The 17,834-nt window shown below is 41.3% G+C and overlaps 1 protein-coding gene across 1 annotated transcript in view; it reads left to right on the top strand.

The window, feature by feature from the left end:
• CLIC5 (chloride intracellular channel 5) overlaps positions 1-7,266 on the top strand; it is a 49,966-nt gene extending 42,700 nt beyond the window's left edge. Inside the window, exons 5-6 of the mRNA XM_054628675.2 lie at positions 4,615-4,796; positions 7,024-7,266. Of these exons, the coding sequence (XP_054484650.1) occupies positions 4,615-4,796; positions 7,024-7,191 (350 nt within the window). The 3' untranslated portion in view covers positions 7,192-7,266. The remainder of the gene's footprint in view (positions 1-4,614; positions 4,797-7,023) is intronic.
• The last annotated feature ends 10,568 nt before the right edge of the window (positions 7,267-17,834 follow it).

The following is a 17,834-nucleotide window of genomic DNA, read 5'->3' as shown; positions in this document are numbered from 1 at the left end:
TTCAACATCAAGTAACCTTCTGCTGAAAACAGAATGTCAATGTGAATTAGGTATCATCAGCTAAATTGAACCTCACCCTGTGCATTTGACAGATGGTAATACATTCATTAAGTGTTCTGTGGTTGCTTTGAGGTTGGAAAGTGCTATTTTTCTGGCTTCTAACTCAGAATTCTTAAGTAAAGTTGTTTAAAATCCTAGTTTTGAAGGGAGAAGAAAAATCACAAAAAGCTCATGAGGGTTTTTTTACTAATATTATTGTTTATTATTGGTGGGATGACAGGGCATGACTGTCATTGCTAGAAGTTGTCTTTGGCTGCATAAGTAGCCCAGAATGAAGTAGAGAAGGTTGAGAGAGATGGTTCCACCATGGATTTTGTCTATACATGGGTAGAATTTCTTGGAATTCAAGGTTATATTAAATATATCCCAGTGAAGGCTATATGATGCTGGTGCCTTTGTGCTTGGTGATTCCACTGTCCAGAAAAATGGTTTCCAGGAGTTCAGACATTTCAGCTGTAGCATGGGTAAGCTGATGACAGGGCTCCTCTCTCAGAGCTGATCATATTTGGGATCTCTAAGTTCCTATTGAAAGTCTGCAGGGTGGAGAAGCAGTTGGAGGTAGAAGTTTCAAAAGCAGCACCGAGCTACATACTCAGGCCTGGCTCTACTTGGTGTTGTAATGTTGAATTCTCCCCCCTGACGTTACCAAGACAATGCAAGGATGTGATTAGACACTTCAGGAGAAGTTGTCCCCAGAGCTCATTTAGGGGTCACCAAAACCAAGTGTAGAAGAGAAAACTCCACTGAACAGAGAGGAAGTTCCCAGGGTGTTTAATTCAAACCTATTCTTTTAATTTTACTCACTTTGGGGAAGATTAATCCCACCCATTGGCTGTTATCAGCAAAGCTATTTAGTTCTTTAATGATGTTTCCCAGAGGACAAGTTGCCAAGGGAATTAGGTGCTCAGCCACTTCTGAAATTCACTGTGGGTGGTACTCTCACAAATAGGGGATTAGGAACCTTTTAGATCTTCACATCTTTTTTAATGTCTTCATCCAGTCTGGTGCTGACTGGTGTTCACATGGCCCCTGCCTTGGTGAGTGCATCCTCTCCCTGTGTTCTCAGTGGAGACAATGTAGAGAGTCACCCAGCTTTCAATGAAATAGCCACAGTATGGGAAATCTGGGATTAAGTCCAAGTTTAAGGAATTAATCCAAGATGAGTTTGGTCAGTAATGTGAACCCAGACAGTTCTTTCTTCAGGAAAGAGTTCCAGAGCTGTAGGCTATTCTGAAGAGGAAGAGTTCCAGAGCTGTAGGCTATTCTGAAGAGATCATTTCCTGGTCTCCATTCACAATTTTTCACCTTTCAAATAATGCATAAGTATCTACCAGGTAAGAGAGAAAATGAGATTCTTTTACACATCCTCCTACTTTGAGTGGGGATTTCCCTGAGTACCTTCTCAAGGAATATAAGATTTCAAATCCTACAGATAGATCTGAGTGTGTTAGGGCACCTAGAAAGTAGGATTTGCAACATGGATATTTGAATATGGATTTCAAAAAATGCCTTGGTAATCATCAACAGGCTTTAAAAATCTGACCCTGTGCACCTAAAATCCATTTCATGTGGCAATTTATGGATTTTAATTCTCTTAGTTTTTGAATTTTTTGTCACAATTTAATTGGAAGGAGAGCAGTTCTCTCTTATTCACTGTTTTCCTATTTTCCAGGCTGTCCTGAGAACTTTACTAGGATCTAAGATCGAGTTTACTAAGAAGAGTTTTGATTAAAAAAATGGGGTCATTGGTGTCACAAGTAGTTGTTCAGTTCTTGCCTGTCAGGATATAAGATGGTCCTGACTCTGTGGTGATTTCAATGTGAGGTGTCAGCATCCTGTGGGCTCCAGCAGAGGCTGTGAATTAGGTCACAGATGTATTGAGCCCTGAACACACACACTTATTTCTGGCCTAAAGCTGCTGCATGCAAGAGCCAACTATGAATTCAGACAGTTGTTTTTCTTGCTGTCACAAACAGGCTGCACTCCAGGCATTGTTTTTGGGACAGCCATGACGCACTTTGATAGAGCAATGAGAGAAAAAAAATCCCCCAAAACCTAATAAGTTCCAGAAGAGTTACATAAACACACCTCACCTGCTGCTGCTGCTGTCTCTGTGCACACACCTGACTGATCCCATGGGCTAGCAAAAGCATCAAACATCCAAACATCCTCCTGACACTGGAATATTGCTCAGATGACTTGGAGAACCAACAATCCTACTGGGTGAAGGGAATACTGGAAAGTGGTCAGTGTTGAGCCATCTCTAAAACCCAGATGAACAAAACTAATGAAATCACAGTAATTGGAGTCCACTCTCTCTGCATGAACACACTGTAAGACATAGTCTGAGGCTGACTAAGAGAAGCAGAACTGTCTATTCAACAGGTGTTACAGGTCCAACCAAAAAGACATTGCTAAATCCTTTGAGTGCTGCCACACTCCACAGTTCCTACCCTCCTGTGGAAGTTGTGAGGCAGGACAGCTGCAGGAAATTAAAGGCACCACTGCCAGCATCTGACAGCAGAATGTCAGTGTCAAAATTCAATTTGAATTGATTAAATGAAGGATGGCAACACTTTTGTTTTATGCATGGCAGCACTTCAGTCGCTTTAGATGCTCTGCTTTCAGAAATAAAATTCCTTCCCTCCCTGCTATGTTTGTGGGGGTGTTTTCAGTTGGATTGCAGTCATTTCTCCAGTCAATCAATTAAGCCAGGGTTTGCCACTGTGTCTCAGAGTCAGCCACAAAAGAGCTGGTATGGTTCCCTGGTGCTGGGCCAAGAGACTTCAGTGGGAGCAAGGCATCAAGTGGCTTAATCTGACTTCCACTGCTGGCACAGGTTTAATGGATGTTAGGGCAGCAGGGAAATCATGTTCTGTGGTGTTCAGCTCCTACTCTCTCAGTGGCCCTGGATGTGCTGCCTTTCTCCCAGTGCCAAAAGCACAGGGGCAGCTGACAGCAGAGCCTGTGGTTACCTGTGCCAGCAAGGCTCTCTGTGAAGGGTGATTGCTGCAGCCCTTTCGAGTGCCTGTTGTGGTCCATAAATATATTTAGGACCATAGAATTGTAGATGTTTTGGGTTGGAAAAGACCTTAAAGATCATCTAGTTGCAAACCCCTGCTGTGGACACCTCCCACTAATCCCAGGTTGCTACAAGCCCTGTCCACCCTGGCCTTGAACACTGCCAGGGATGGGGCCACAGCTTCTCTGGGCAACCATAAATAATTTCTTGCATGTAATTAACCAAATTTCCTCTCTTTCAGTTTGAACCCATCGGTCCTTGTACTTATCTCCATAGGCCTTGTGGTGCTATACCACCTGAGTAACTCTCCCCTAAGTTCAGTGGCAGTAAGTTACTCAGAGATATAAGATTTTACAGTATTAGGCCATTAATAATGACTCTAGGCCACATCTGCAGCAAGTATAAATCACCACAGGTAATTTTCACCAGCTAAAATTCTGGCCTTAAGCCCATGAGTCATGTTGTTATTTTTTCACATTGTAAATTCTTGCTGTTTCTTATTTAAGTTGCTTTAGCACTTTGGGGCACTTGTGGGGGACCAGGACTCCATCATACTTTTCACCCTTCAGACAGAAACACGAAAGACCCTTCTTTGCCCCGAGTGTTTGCAGTTTGAGTAATGCACAAGCCTGCACAGAGTTATCCAGCTGTTTGTAAGTGCAAATTGCACTTGCAATTGCAAGCAAGCTTTTCTATTGTCCTGACAGTGAAGCATAAAAACACAAATTCCTTGCCTGAGTGAAAAATTTGCACTCTGCTGTAAAGGTCTAGGAGGCATTTGAACATTGGAATTTGTGGGAGCCAGCAACAGCGTGGGACATGATCTTCAGTAACTGAACTAAGAGGTCTGGAGTCTCCTCTCTGTTGCAAGACTATTTGAGATCTCTCAAAAAGAGCATTTGCACCCAAGTTGAACTGGAGTTAAATGGGAATTTTAACACTGGCTAATATCTCATCTCATTTGTAGCATATCTTTCAGCTCTATGGGGCTCTGGTTAGCATCTTTGGAATTACTGCTATTGCCTTTAATTACTCTGCAAGGGTGTTGAAAGAAGTTAAATTAAGACTTGATAGAGCTGAAGTAATGCTAGAAAATTCTGCTTCATTGCAGTCCTATGCAGCTGGTTAGAAAAATGAAGGAGCAGTGTACAGGGTCCCAGTTCCTGTGTGATGGCTTTCAACAGACCAGAAGAGTATCATAGGCAATATGTGGTTTTTTTGGTGTCTCATCTTGACAAGCTGTTTTTTCCTTCTGTGATCTCTTCCACTGCTTTTTGTTGTTTGTCAGGAGAAGACATGGTACAGCAAGGTCCCTGTGTCCCTTTTCCAACTGCAGGATGAGTTTTATGCAGATGTACTTTGCTGGGCTACTTTGCCATTGGATTGTGTCAGCTTTGGAGCACAAATTAACAACGAATAAATTGTTTCTTGGCTTTTTTTTTTCTAGACACTACCATAGCCATTGATAATGAGCCTTTCTAAACAATTCTTATTCTACCCTAATCACTTATTCTTTACTTTTTTTGGCAAAGCACTTGAAAGGGGTTTAGTGAAGGCTCTGAAGAAGCTGGATGACTACCTGAGAACTCCCCTGCCAGAGGAGATTGATGCAGACAGCACTGAAGAGGAAAAAGTGTCTAAACGCAAGTTTCTGGATGGAGATGACCTGACACTTGCTGACTGCAACCTTCTGCCCAAGCTCCACGTTGTGAAGGTAAAAAATGTCGTGACATGGTCAAAGATGGTTATATGATGTGCCTTGCTCTGACAGCTGAGTGCCAAAGCCAAAGTGGATTTCAGCAGAGAGTTCTTAAGGCCTAGAAGAGCAGTTTGAAACACAGTTTTGCTCTTCAGTGTTTTCTACAGGCTAAATAAAGGAACTTTATGCTTAGTTCATGGGAAAATTGTCCCATCACTTATTAGTGGTGAAGACAGTACTAAGTTCTAGATGTCTTGTCTCTTTATTTTTACCCAGCTGTAAGTAGCAGCAGTCTTTTGTATTAATTAGTTCCTAATGCCCTTAAGAAACATGTCAAAACTTTAGTCAGTTCCCACCCATTTGTAACTTAAGATCAGCAGTCCATCTCTTTGGGGAATTTTTATTCCATCTGGTATTTCACACAGAGAAGTTAACAAATCAAAGTCATTGCCAAGGTCCAGGATTTCAGATTACTATGGTTGCTGGTAAAGGGCAAATCATGTACATCATCTTGACTTCTAAATGTTGCATTTATTTCATTTATCAGATGACATGTTGCTTTAGAATAACGCAAGTACCTGGCAGACCTTGGCAAGTGAGTGAGCTAGGAATTAAAGCCAAGTCATGCATCTAATTTGGCTCTGTGAGCCAAAACATAAACCAAGCCTGGGAGCTGACTGCACACATGCAAAAAGAAAAAAAAATTTAAAAAGCACATAAGTCACCAGGTGAGAAATGTGATAATATCCTCACAGGTTTAGTGCTTATTCTGGCTTGTCTTCATTGGCAACATTGGAGTCAGACAATGCAAAATGAATGTGTGGCCCCTCACTGGTTCTTGTCTCCTAGGGATGAAATGAAAGATGTAAAAAGAGAATTAAAATTTTTCTCAGACAAGCGTAGCCATAGGTTATTGCCTGAAAAGCATTTAACAGATAGAAGAAAAGGGTGAATTATTTTTTCATTTGATGGAATATGTGTGCTGGAAATTTTGAAAATGTTGACTTAAGTTGCCCAGCAGGTTTTATCTCCCCCATATGCGTGTGAAGCATCAGGGAAGGCAAGAATGCTTAATTAAATGCAGTTTAGGACAGGATTTGGACTTGCTTATACCAAGTGGATCCTGGTAATAGAAACAAATCACAGTCGTTTCTGAGAACATGACTGTCCTAAAAATCTGAGATAGAAAACAGCTCTACCATGTGCTTTAAAAATAAAGGGGAGCTCTGTGGCACATATGTGTGTAATTTATGCCCAGGAACAATTTTATACTGTCAGAAAAATTAGAGTAGCACTCATTAAATTAGCTAATCCATCCTTTCCTATCAGATAGTTCACTCTGTCACCACAAGCTTATTCTATATGGTATATTTCTACAGGGAAACTGAAATATCCCAATCCAGCAAGGTACTTAACCAACCAACTAGCTTTAAGTGCAGATTAATCCCATTGACTTCAATGGGACTGTACAGGTGCTTAAATTAAGTATGCACTTAACTATTTTCCTGAATAAGGGCCTAAGTGTTTTTAGAAATCGAAAATTTGCCTTGATAGACAATTTCCTAGTCTAACAAGTCTTGAAATAACCATTTTCTCCCTCAGTTTATCCCAATGCTCCTGTTTCTAATATATGCTAAATCATCTTGGTTTCCTAATCATGGTACCCATACCACCCTGAATTTTTCCTTTTCATGAACAGCCTTCCAACAGCCTTCCAACAGCTGTAGGTGGTTATATCCTCTGACACCATTTACCAGGCAAAATATATTACATATATTAAAAATATAATACCATAATATAAAAAAAATGTTAAATATAATAATTAATATGAAAATATGTTATAATCATTACTAATGCCTTTCTCTTAAATCTGTCTTGCTCTTGATGATTCAGCCCCTTCTTATGTGGTGTCTCAGCTTTAAGTGATGTACTTAAGACTCGTAAAAAACCCCCCCAAAACCCCAATATGGTAAAATCAATTAACTTCAAGTATCATAAAAGTTGAAATTTGGTGACAGTAGCCAGGTCATAGCTTTAGAGTATCCTTAGGCCAAGCAGCAGCCTTGCATGATATGGGACAACCAGCAGCACTTCTAAGGCTTTTCTATGATAAAACCCTGATTCTCCAAACATTCCTCTCATTTGCTATTAATTATATGACAGAAGAGAGCAAGAAGCTCCCTGAGAAGGAGATGCATCCCCTGTGAGATGGGTTTTTTCAGGTGTTTTATCTTTGCTTTAGATTGTTGCAAAGAAATACCGCAACTTCGAGTTCCCAGCGGAGATGACGGGGCTGTGGCGGTACCTGAAGAACGCGTACAGCAGGGATGAGTTCACCAACACCTGTGCAGCAGACAAAGAAATTGAGCAAGCCTACGCAGATGTGGCCAAGAGGCTCAGCAAGTCCTAACTGCCCCCAGCCATGGCGCAGTATCCCCTCTTACAGACTCTGCTCCTTGTTGCCTTAACATGTACTTTATTGTTATGCTGTCTGGTTGGCATCTTCGTGACTTCACCTGTTCCAAGTGTATTGGGCAGTGACAAATCTGCCTCTCCCTGGAGAAAAGGGAAGGCAGCTGTAGTGGGGTGGGGGGTGGGGGTGGACACCCTTTGAAGTCTAACCCAAGATCTGGCTCAAATAGTATTATTTGCAATCAGTATTGGAAATGAGTCCACTTGACTAGTTTCTTGTTCTGTGTTGGGGGTACATCATGACCTGCATCCTTTAGAGTTTTAAAAATAGCTGAAATTTCAGGTAAGAGAGTTAGGAACACATAGAACTTGGTGGTTTCTCTAGATTATGGTTCTTCTCTAGATTATTTCAAGGACGCTTTTTCCTTCAGTTCTATTAAGATCCTTGAGGCAAGAACAAAATTTAGGAGAGAGAGAGGAGAAAAATAGGAGTTTGACCCTAAAGCAGAAATGCTCTTAGCAGTTATATTTAAATAAACTCTCTGAATGCATCTTCTGTCTTAGCAGGCCCAGGAGTTTATAGGGTATTAATTTTTAACTTGGCGCAAGAGGGGGAAGCCTGAGTGAATATGTCAGACTTGCAGATGCTACTCTGCATAAAATTTGCATGGTGTTGTTGGATCCCAATGTTTAAAGCAAGAGGGTGAAAGAGCAATTGAGCAGGCAGCCCTTGGAAGAGCAGGGCCTGTGCCAAGATGCCCAGTGGATCTGCTGGTTGGTAGAGACAGACAGACACAGCAATAACAGGGGCAGCAGATTGACTCCAGCACCCACAGAGGGAATTGGCACAGCAAACCAAACCACGCAGGATATTGTCATCTTGACTGCCTGGTTGCCAGTTCCTCTGTAATTGCTATCTTGGGAAACTTGGATCAGCAGTGGGAAGCTGTCGCTGCACATGGATTCCAGGCAGGGGAAGCGCTTTCGTCGCCTTGGGCTCCAGATGGGTCACTTGCAAGTGCTCAGCATCTCACCCCAGGGGGAGTTTGCTGTGAGAGCCTCAGAGAGGGCAGGCTGGCACAGTGAGAGGCAAGTTTCCAGCCAGGAATTCAGCAAGTGTGCTAGCAGAAATCCGTGCATGGTGCCTCAATCCCACTCATCCAGGCCTTGCCCAGCCAGGTTCTGCAATTCTGAATTAGGCATTTTTTCCTAAAAGAGATTATTTTCCTCTGTCTGCAGTGCCTGCCTGGCACATCTGCTTTATACTGGTGATTATTTGCACATTTCTTCAGCAGATTCAGAATGACAGCTCTTTCACTTGAAACTCATGTGCTCCAGTACTACAGGAGAGCACATGGTTCATGGATTTCAGTTTGTGAAGGGATTTATTGCTGTTTTAAAAAATAAAATAAAGCTGAACTGTAACTTGATGTGGCTCCCCTTCAAATCAGAGCTGCTAAAGCTGCAGTGATTTGATGGGAACCCTAATCTGGTGAGCTGTGACCAAGGGGAACCTCACAGCAGAAATGTTTGCAGTGAGAGAGCTGGGAAAGTGGAACAACATCGAAAGCCAGGCTCTGCCCTATGATGCTGATGACAATCTGAAACCATCCTTTTGCTTTAGTGGGATAATTCCTCTTTTCACACTAACCCAGCTGGGAGCAGAATGTTGCTCATTGACTGAAGAGAGTTTGTGGTTGACTATTGTTTCACATGCAATGGTCAATTTGTTCTGAACTTTCAAAACCTTGGAAGAAAATCCATGAACTCCCAAGTCTTCTCCTAGAATGGGCTATTTTAGCAGTGGCTAGACTGGAGGGCAAAGGCTGGCACTCCTTAAAATATTGCTGAGAAATCAGCTGGCTCAGAGAACACTAATAGCAGCCAGAAAAATCGGATGAGATTAGAAGTATCTGCACAAGCAGATGTGGCTTGTTAAAAACATTTCTTCATGAGATTGAAATTACTGTGATTTTATTTTATTATTTTTTCTTTTTTAAAATTCTGGCAATTATTTATTTATTTATCTTAATTGACTTGATCCTTTCTTTCTGTCATTCTGGTTTTTGCTTTCACTCAACACGTGGGTCGGGATGGCTTGGTCAGTTTAGAAAAGTGTTATTAGCAAAGCTCTGCAAGTTTGTTCCTAGAGAAAAGTCTTCTATCTGATCAATGGTCCAGGGGATTTTTTACTCTCAGTATGATCCTGTCAATCAACAGAAACTGCATTTTTCTCATTTGCCTTTTCCCAAGTTTGCACTTCAGTCAGTAGCTTTTCTTAGTCACAGTTTCTTTGAACTTTTGAATAAAAAGATGTAGATGCAGATTCTTACTCTCTGCTTATTATATTTGTGTCCTAAAAGAAGACTGTCCAAACATGCAGCAGATCTCAGGCAGGTGAACCAAGGTCTGCCCTGATTTCCACCTCAGAATCTTTACCATTTTGCTGAATCTCATAGTTCTCAAATTCTCTTATAAGTTTGTCTCTGTTTTTCATAGAAGAGGGCCAAATCACAATCAGTTTATTTCAGTGACCTCAAATTGCATCTGTCTTTAAAAAAATTATGTTTAAAAATGGTTGGGCTTATATCAAAAAGAAAATTATCTATAAATGAAATGAACTTCTTCTGAGATGATTTGCATGTTCTTAAAAACTTTTTAAGGTTTCATAATAAAATCTAAAAGTCCCCAGGCTGATTTCCTTTCAATAAACTGCAAAAAAATCTTTAAATATATTAATTTTTCACAGAGTATTCCAAAATATCTAGATAAAATATAATGATGGATATGAGCAATTAGAGGGAAATGGAGCAGTTTTCAGCTACAGTGCCAGTTCTGTCTGAATTAAAGTCTCACTCTGCATCCTAACTTTGCATTTTACTCATAACTCTATTATAGGCTGATCCAAGATCATGGACAGGTTCAGGCATTCCCTGACCTTTGTTTGGGTTTGAAATCCAAGCTCATGTTTTCAGATCTGTAACTTTCACTCACCTTTGTGCTTCTTGGCTTTATCCATTGCCAGAAGCAGGAAATACTGGAAATCCTACATAGAAAAGTGTTTTGCTAAGATTTTGAGCTCAGTTCTCAAGGCTCAGGATCCATCACCAACAAGATTGTAAAGGCCTCCAGACTCTTTTAGGCAGAGAATTTTTGGTGACCTTCCATTGTATTTAGAATTATAAGTAATAAATATTAATCATACAGAATTGTATATCTACATTGGCAAGGCAGCATTTCTGAAAAGAATCTAAGTGACAAGATAGACATTGCAGATTTACAATAACTTTGTTCATAAATTTTTTGTAAGATGTAAAGAAAGACATAGTGCAGAGAGGGAAGAAGCCAACAATGTGGATTTAATCATCTACATTTCAGAAATGCAGACCAAATGTCTGTGAAGATGTCCATTTCATCCAAACATTTCTTAGATATTTATTTCAAAGCTCCCTGCTCAGTCAATCCAACACTCCATTCATATTGGAAGGAATATTGATTTTTCTTCTATTAGCAGTGGTATGGGAGTTCTTGAGGCTCCCATAGATTAGTTACCCTTATTCTCTGTCAGAACTCTTTGAATTGCCAAGAGGTCATTTTGCAGCACAGGTAGGACTAAAGAGTATCTCTTTAAAGTCTATTTAAACCAGAGCTTCTAAGAAACATTTTTTCCTATAGAAATCACATCATGATATTACTTTATCAGGTCTAGTGTGGAATATAGAACTACTGGTTACTCCTCTGGTTGCATCAGCTGAGAAGCCACTGCCAGGGCAAGTGACAGTCTATAGCACAAAGAAAATAGACAATTTTGTTTCTTACAAGAAAGTTCAACTGAATTGCACATGCTATTTATTTTAAATATATATTTATTTTATTTTAACCCCTAAACACCTTTCTCCCTCTCTTGTCTGTGCTCAAATTCAGTTCCAAGTTAGCCATAAGCATTTCCTCAGTGATAAGTAGCAGGATTCTTGTGGATGGGCACAGGAGAAACTGTTTTAGTGTAGCCCTTCCATCTGTTGGGATGAAGCCCCCTGTCTGCATCACCTGAGTTTGGCTAATAAACTGAGTTGAAAGTACTGCACAAATTTAGCCAGTGGAGATCACACTCCTGTAAAACCAGAAGCACATGGAAGCATTATTTAAAAAAAAAAAGAATTGGTGTTTTAAAGAAAAAAATAACCGCTAGGTCTTGTGTCCTCCTTCATGTGTATTCTTTTAAGCATCAGGAAATTTGTCTTTGTTTATTACTTTTCTAAACATATCCATTATTCTTGAATTGTTTTTTTATATTAAGAACTATTTTTCCAGTAAGATTTTGTCTCTCTGCTGAATCTTTCATCTCTTCATTAATTTTGATGTCTGCAATGACTTAGTAATTCCAGAGGAGGCAGGAAAGCTGGGAGGTTTATACTTGTTGAGAAGTTGAAGGAGGTAATGATTTTTTTTTTTTGGACACAACAGCATTAAAATAATTTCTAAAATTGTGTCTTTTCATCTGGGATCCTTTAACCAAGAGTTAAGTAACTGTTTAGTCTGGACTCTGAATTTCAGCACAGACATGAGCATGGAGCATGTTGAAGGCAGCTTTGCCTGGGGGTTTCTCTCAGGTAGTAGCCATGTTCCCTCTGAGTCACAGATTTCCCATTTCCTCCTTTCAGGAGGGCTCTGCTGGCTTGGACACTGAGCTAGGACAGCCCACTCAGCACTCAGCAGTGAAATGAGGAGTCCTGCTCCCTTTTCTCCCCTTCCAGCTCATGTGCAGGGAAAGCAGAGAGCCTTAAGATGTTTTATTCCCTTGTCCCACATTCCAACAACACTCAGCCCCAGAGAAGCCCAGAAACCCCATCCAGTTCTGTTTTCCAAAGCTTGATATGTCCATTTTTTAACATGTGACGTAAAAGCCCGAATAGTCCCGTGTAACCCCTCAAGCATTTCCCACTCAGGACTCAGCAGCCTCTCAGAGACCACTGCAATCATCTTATTCCCCTGTTGCCCCAGCTCATTTCCCTTTCACCATTCACTGGAAGGATGCTAATCCTGAAAACACTCCCAAGGATGCGTTTGAATGTGGTGGATTTGAGCTGTGCTCATCAGCTGAGCAGCTCTGAATGGTGGCATTGTCACAGCTCAGCAGGTTGTGCCTCTGCTGCCAAGGGGACCCACCACCCTCTGGAGGAGCCAAAACTGCTCCACCAGTGATGATGCAGCCCTGATGAAAGGTTTGAGGGCCACCTTTCCTCCAGCCTGCCTCCCTGGCTGAAGTGTTGGAGCTCAGCTGGAGCCATGATCCAGCACTAATGAGCATTTCTAGCTTGCAGCATGTGAACAGGGACTAGTGATGTGTTAAACATGTGCTTGCTTGCCTGCCTGCCTGCCTGCCTGCCTGCCTGCCTGGAGAGGGGCCTAAAAGCCATGACAGAAAAGCCTATATTAATGAAGGGCATTATTATTCTCTTCCCTTTGAAATCTGGTGGCAGAATTCCCAGTGGGGGAATTCCCAATAGGAATTCCCAGTAAAGCCAAAGGTGGTATAAGCATGAAGATGTTTCGGGTGCAGAGAGAACAGAGAGCACTCAGGGGGGAGGCTGAGTGGTATAAAGGTTCATAGTGCAGAGAAGGGCACCAGGTGGTGACTGCAGGGACATGAGCAGGGCTGCCAGGCTCTGCTCTGGTCCCATGGGGGGTTCAGAGTGCAGCAGGGCCCAGGCTGTGCTGGCAGTGCAATGCCAAGGCGTGTTCTGCTGCATCTCCAGCCACACTCCCTGTGGTGGGATCCCACAGCACAACGATGCCTCCATTGTGTCTGCCTCACTCTTATTATGAAGTGGCTTCTCTAAAGAAAACTAAGAAGGGTGGGGGATTTTTTTTTTTATGTATACATGGAGTAAAAACAATCCAAATATGCTTTAATGGTTCTCAACATGATACTGTCAATTCTCACCACAGGGTGGAATTTGTTGGTGGAAATTAAATTAAATTAAATTAAAACAGAAAAGCTTGGCTGTTGCTAATGGGTACTACTGGGAGCCCTAAAAGCAGTTTGCAGTGTAGAACCATAACAGGAGTGAACATCCTTTAATTCCCAGAATTGCTTGGGTTTCACAGGGTCATTTTGGCCTATTCTGCTGCACTGCTGAGAAGTTGCTCTTTCCCTGTCTCTCTAGGTCCATAAACTCTGAAGAATTTGGGAAATGGCTACAGGCACCAAATTAGTCTTTTTCTTTTTCACTCCTTTTTTTTTCCTCCTTCATTAAATTAACTACTTTAGTTTGGAAGTTAGCAATAAGTAAGTAGAATTTGCAAAGAGCAGATTTCTCTACTCTTTCATTAAGAAAGTTTTTAAGAGATTTCAGGAAATGAGAGGTTATCTCCAGTTTTGGGAATAAACTGTGGTATAAAATACAAATGTAAGTGGGATTCTGATTAAATTATTGAAGCAGAAAGATTGCAGGTATTTTTAAGGAGCATGTTTAGGAGTAAATGAACAGAATATTCCAGATACTGCAATAGAGGCTTCAGTTCTAGTTTCTGGTTTGGGTTTTTGGGGCTTGTGTTTGGTTTTTTTGTTTTTTTTAAATTACTTATTGTACAACATAAAAACTATATATACACATATACATATATTTATATATTCAGAGTATTTATCTGCATTATTTAATTTAATAATGCTGTGAAGTTTGTTGGGATGGAAAGTGGCATAAGGAGGAAAACTTACACTTTTGAAACAGCGCTATTATTTCTGTGTCTTTGATTTGGTTCCCACTGGAATAAACAAGAACCACACCATTAGCTGTGTGGAAGCAGGATCTCAACTTCACAGACCCCGAAACTTTGGCAGCCCCTTGGAGGGCAAGGTAATTTGGTATTTAGCAATCCGAGCCTTGCAGTGGGCACAGCGAGTTTTGAAGGCATTCGGAGCCGTCCTTGGGTGAGGGAGCGATGCTTGCAAAGGACCCCAGCGAATCCCCTGCTGTTTTAAAATGAGATTAAGCCATCATGAGATGTGGACTGGCTAACCCCAAACCAGACACGTTCGCCTGCAGCGCAGCCGCTAAATTGGTCTGACATCAGGAACCGCAGCGAAGGAGCTTGGCCTCAGAAGTGAGTCAAAGCAGCATCTTTGTCACCAGTCATTTTCTATTTATAATGACACAGATCTATTTTATAATCACGGGGAGGCACAACAGGAGTGTGCTTTGTTCTGCCTAAATCGCATTTCTCGTGTGGGTGCGTTTAAACACAGCCCTTGGCCCCTTGCCCCACACCACACACACCCAGGGCGGGCAGTTCTGGCACAACAATGCACACCCTGTCGTGCTTGAATGCTCAAAGCCTCCAGTGCTGGAGCAATAAACTCCTGCTAAATGGCTTAAAAATGTTCCCTTAAGTGCACCGAGCTGCTCTGCTGCTGCCTCACTTCTCATTTCCAGTGCTGCTGTGTTTCCCAGCCCTGTGTTTCAAAGAAACCAGGAGTATGTTGTGTTGTTTAGTGATGGAAATTGCTGGGCATTATCGACTGTAAGAATTTGGGATGAGAAACCCCACTCCCCAACCCAACCCTCTTTCCTGGTGCAAACCTGGCAGTTTTTACTCCTGACTGTGTTTTCAGAGGCAATGAACAAATTCCCAACAGCTGCTTGGTTTGGTTCCTGGAGAACAGGTCCTCATCTCTGCAAACCCTCAGAGCTATGATGGTAACCCCCCTTTGCTCCTTTTTATCCTTTCTTTTTTATTTTTTTTTAATAAAGGGTCCTGCTGTGTATTTCCTAGAAAATTATGATTTTGTTATCAATAGATTTTTTTTTGTGACCCGTTTTCAGTTCTAAAGCCTGAAGATCAAAACCAAGTTGCAGAATAAGATTTGGGGGTGAGCAGAAGTGCTTTTTTCCCCTCCAAAACCTAGTTTTCAAATCCTGACTCATCTGGAGCACAGTTCTGGTTACTTTGAGGAGGTCTGAGGTTGAAGGAGAGGAAGGGGAGCCCACTGAGAGAGGATAGCAGGAACCAGTCTGGAAGTCTTAATAGATATGTGGACAAGTTTCCTATCAGTGTGTGAGCAACCTGTGCCCCAACAGACCCACAGCTGCTTAGACCTGCACTGATATTGAAAGGCAAAATTTGGGCAGTGAACCTTGACATGATGGTCAGACATTGATACCTCTTCAGGGCATCATACAGGCAAAAAAGAGCTCATTTGAAAGGACACTTAAATTTTTAGCTACTGGTCAAGACCTGAGTTCACATGACTGGATTTTCTCCTCCAAAATGTCATTAATCACAGAAATGGCTAATGGCTTCTTCAGGGCTCCCACCTGAAGTGCTGGGCTAAAAGCAAGATCTGAAACTCATGAGGAGAAATCAGGAATTACCTTTAAACTCAGACCAGATAAGTTTCAAAGGAAAGTAGTTTATTTGTAAACAACTATTTTATAGTGTCTGACAGTGAAAAGTAACTGTGTATCCAGAGGTCTCCATCAGATAAGAAAGCAAGCCAGGATCCCTTTGTGTACTTGTGTTTTTCAGTCAAGGAACATCCTCTCTTAATGTGCAATTTTAGATTAGAGTGCAACCTCTTCGGGTAGGAACTCTATATTTGTTCTCTGCATGTGCAGCTCTTTACATGACAGGACCCTGATTAGGGCCTTTGTGTGCTGCTCTAACCCTCATAATCTGTAATAATAGGAAAAATCTATTTAAAATGTCATTGCAGTTCACGTTTAATATTATGATTGTGAGACTCTGTCAACTGTGAATAAAATACTGTCCTTTTTGTATAATAGGTAGTATATTTTATTATTGAAGAGTTAAATTTAAGTTTTAAATGCAAAAAAGTATCTGCTCATTGTTTCATTTTAAGCTTTTGAATATAGAAGCAAATACTTCTTTTGTATCCTTCAAATGAGTATGTGTTAAATGAAGAAACCCACCTTCCTGAATTGGAGCTGTTTATAATTATATTCCAAGAGTGATTAACGCCTTATAATTTGAATAAAAGTGGTTTATTTTCTCATTGGGTTATTGTGGAACTTTGTTTAATTTTGTAATTTTTTTTTAAACAGGAAACTTTTCTTTGCCTGCAAAAAAACCAAATGTGAGCTCAGAGCTTGAATACAGCTTACTCTAAGATTGGGATATGAGAACTGGTGTGATTATACTATACATCTATAAAATAATGGAGGGGTGAAATGGGGTGTGACCATTCACTATTTCTCATATCAGATGGTATGTGTTCCTAATGAAATAATCAAGCAGCAAGTTTAGAGCAATCAGAAAGAAAAGCCTTTTTACACAATGTGTAATTGAACTTTGGAGCCCTTTACTGGATGATACTGTGCAGATCAAAATGAGTATGGGATTCAACTTCCTGAAGAATAGATCCATAAGTGTTGCTAAACATGAAACTTTGGAAGCAATATCCAGGTTAAGAAGTCCCCAAACACCAGGGCTGAGAGAAAGTCCATGAGGAAGTAGGGTTCCATTTGCCTCATTTCTGATATTGTTTCTGCTGTGAGAGATTAGACACAGCCACAGGAGGGCTGGGTGCCTTGGCTCCAGGATGTTCTTCCTGGGATTACAATACACAAATGTGAAGTACTGTAAATTGAATTCCAGCACAGAACTTTGAATATAGCTTCCCCAAAGCAAACCAGTTCCAGAGGTGCTTTAGATACAGAAGCTCAGAATCCCTTTCAGGGAATCACATTCCATCTGAAACAACAAGAGTTCATCATCCAACAGCTGCAGCTGGAGAGGAACAAGCAGGATTTCTCTGAATTTACATATTGACTCCTCTTCTGCTCCCAAATATTGTGCCCAATGGGTCACATTTCTCTAGTGCTGCACTGCTCTGGTACCACCTCTCTTTTGATGTTGTGCATGATATAAAAATGGGCATCTGTTTCAAATTCTCCAGACCCAAGGTGGTAAGTGCCAGCCTAATGTTTCTGCTCAAACTAGTACTGAAATGCCATTTCACTTGTCCAGCACTGTACAAATCCAGAGCCTTGGCTGATGGCTTTTGGACTGAGCCCTAGATGTGCAAACACCCAGGTGCACCTTCATAGCAGATGATCTTTCCCTTTCTCTCCAGTCATGGAAGCATGAAAGAAATCCAGGGAATCTGAAAAACTCACCGGACACATCAAAGAATTAATAAATACTTGTTTTGCTTAATTTGTAGCCAGTCCTGAATGGAAGTTCAGCTCTGCTGTTCAGTCACTCAGCTGCTGAGTGTTGCTGTGCACTGCTGTGGCTGATGGGGACACTGCTGTGAAAAAACACACCTTGCACAGCTCCATCATGTCACTGTCATGCCAGAACCACAGATGTGAGACTGCTCCATCCTGATGAGTATCTCTGACAGAGTGGTCAGTACTGAATAATTCACAGAGGGCTGCCAAGAGCCCCAACCCTTGAGGTTTGACCTACTGACCATACACAAAAAATGTTTGACACTGGTGGTTTTGTAGTTTATTTCATTAAAAATTATTCCCTACAGCTCTGTCCCCTCTCATTGTACAAACAAACCTAACAAACCTAACACAGATCTCAGGCTCTCTGGACACTGGTCTGGGTGATGTTTGACAGTAGTAAAACTGAGTGCATCAGATCTGTTAGGCACTGTGTAAAATAAGTGGT

Source organism: Agelaius phoeniceus, chromosome 3 (assembly GCF_051311805.1).
Source record: "Agelaius phoeniceus isolate bAgePho1 chromosome 3, bAgePho1.hap1, whole genome shotgun sequence".
NCBI lineage: Eukaryota > Metazoa > Chordata > Aves > Passeriformes > Icteridae > Agelaius > Agelaius phoeniceus.
The sequence above is the reverse complement of the archived record's forward strand: the minus strand, read 5'-3'. Positions and strand labels throughout refer to the sequence as shown.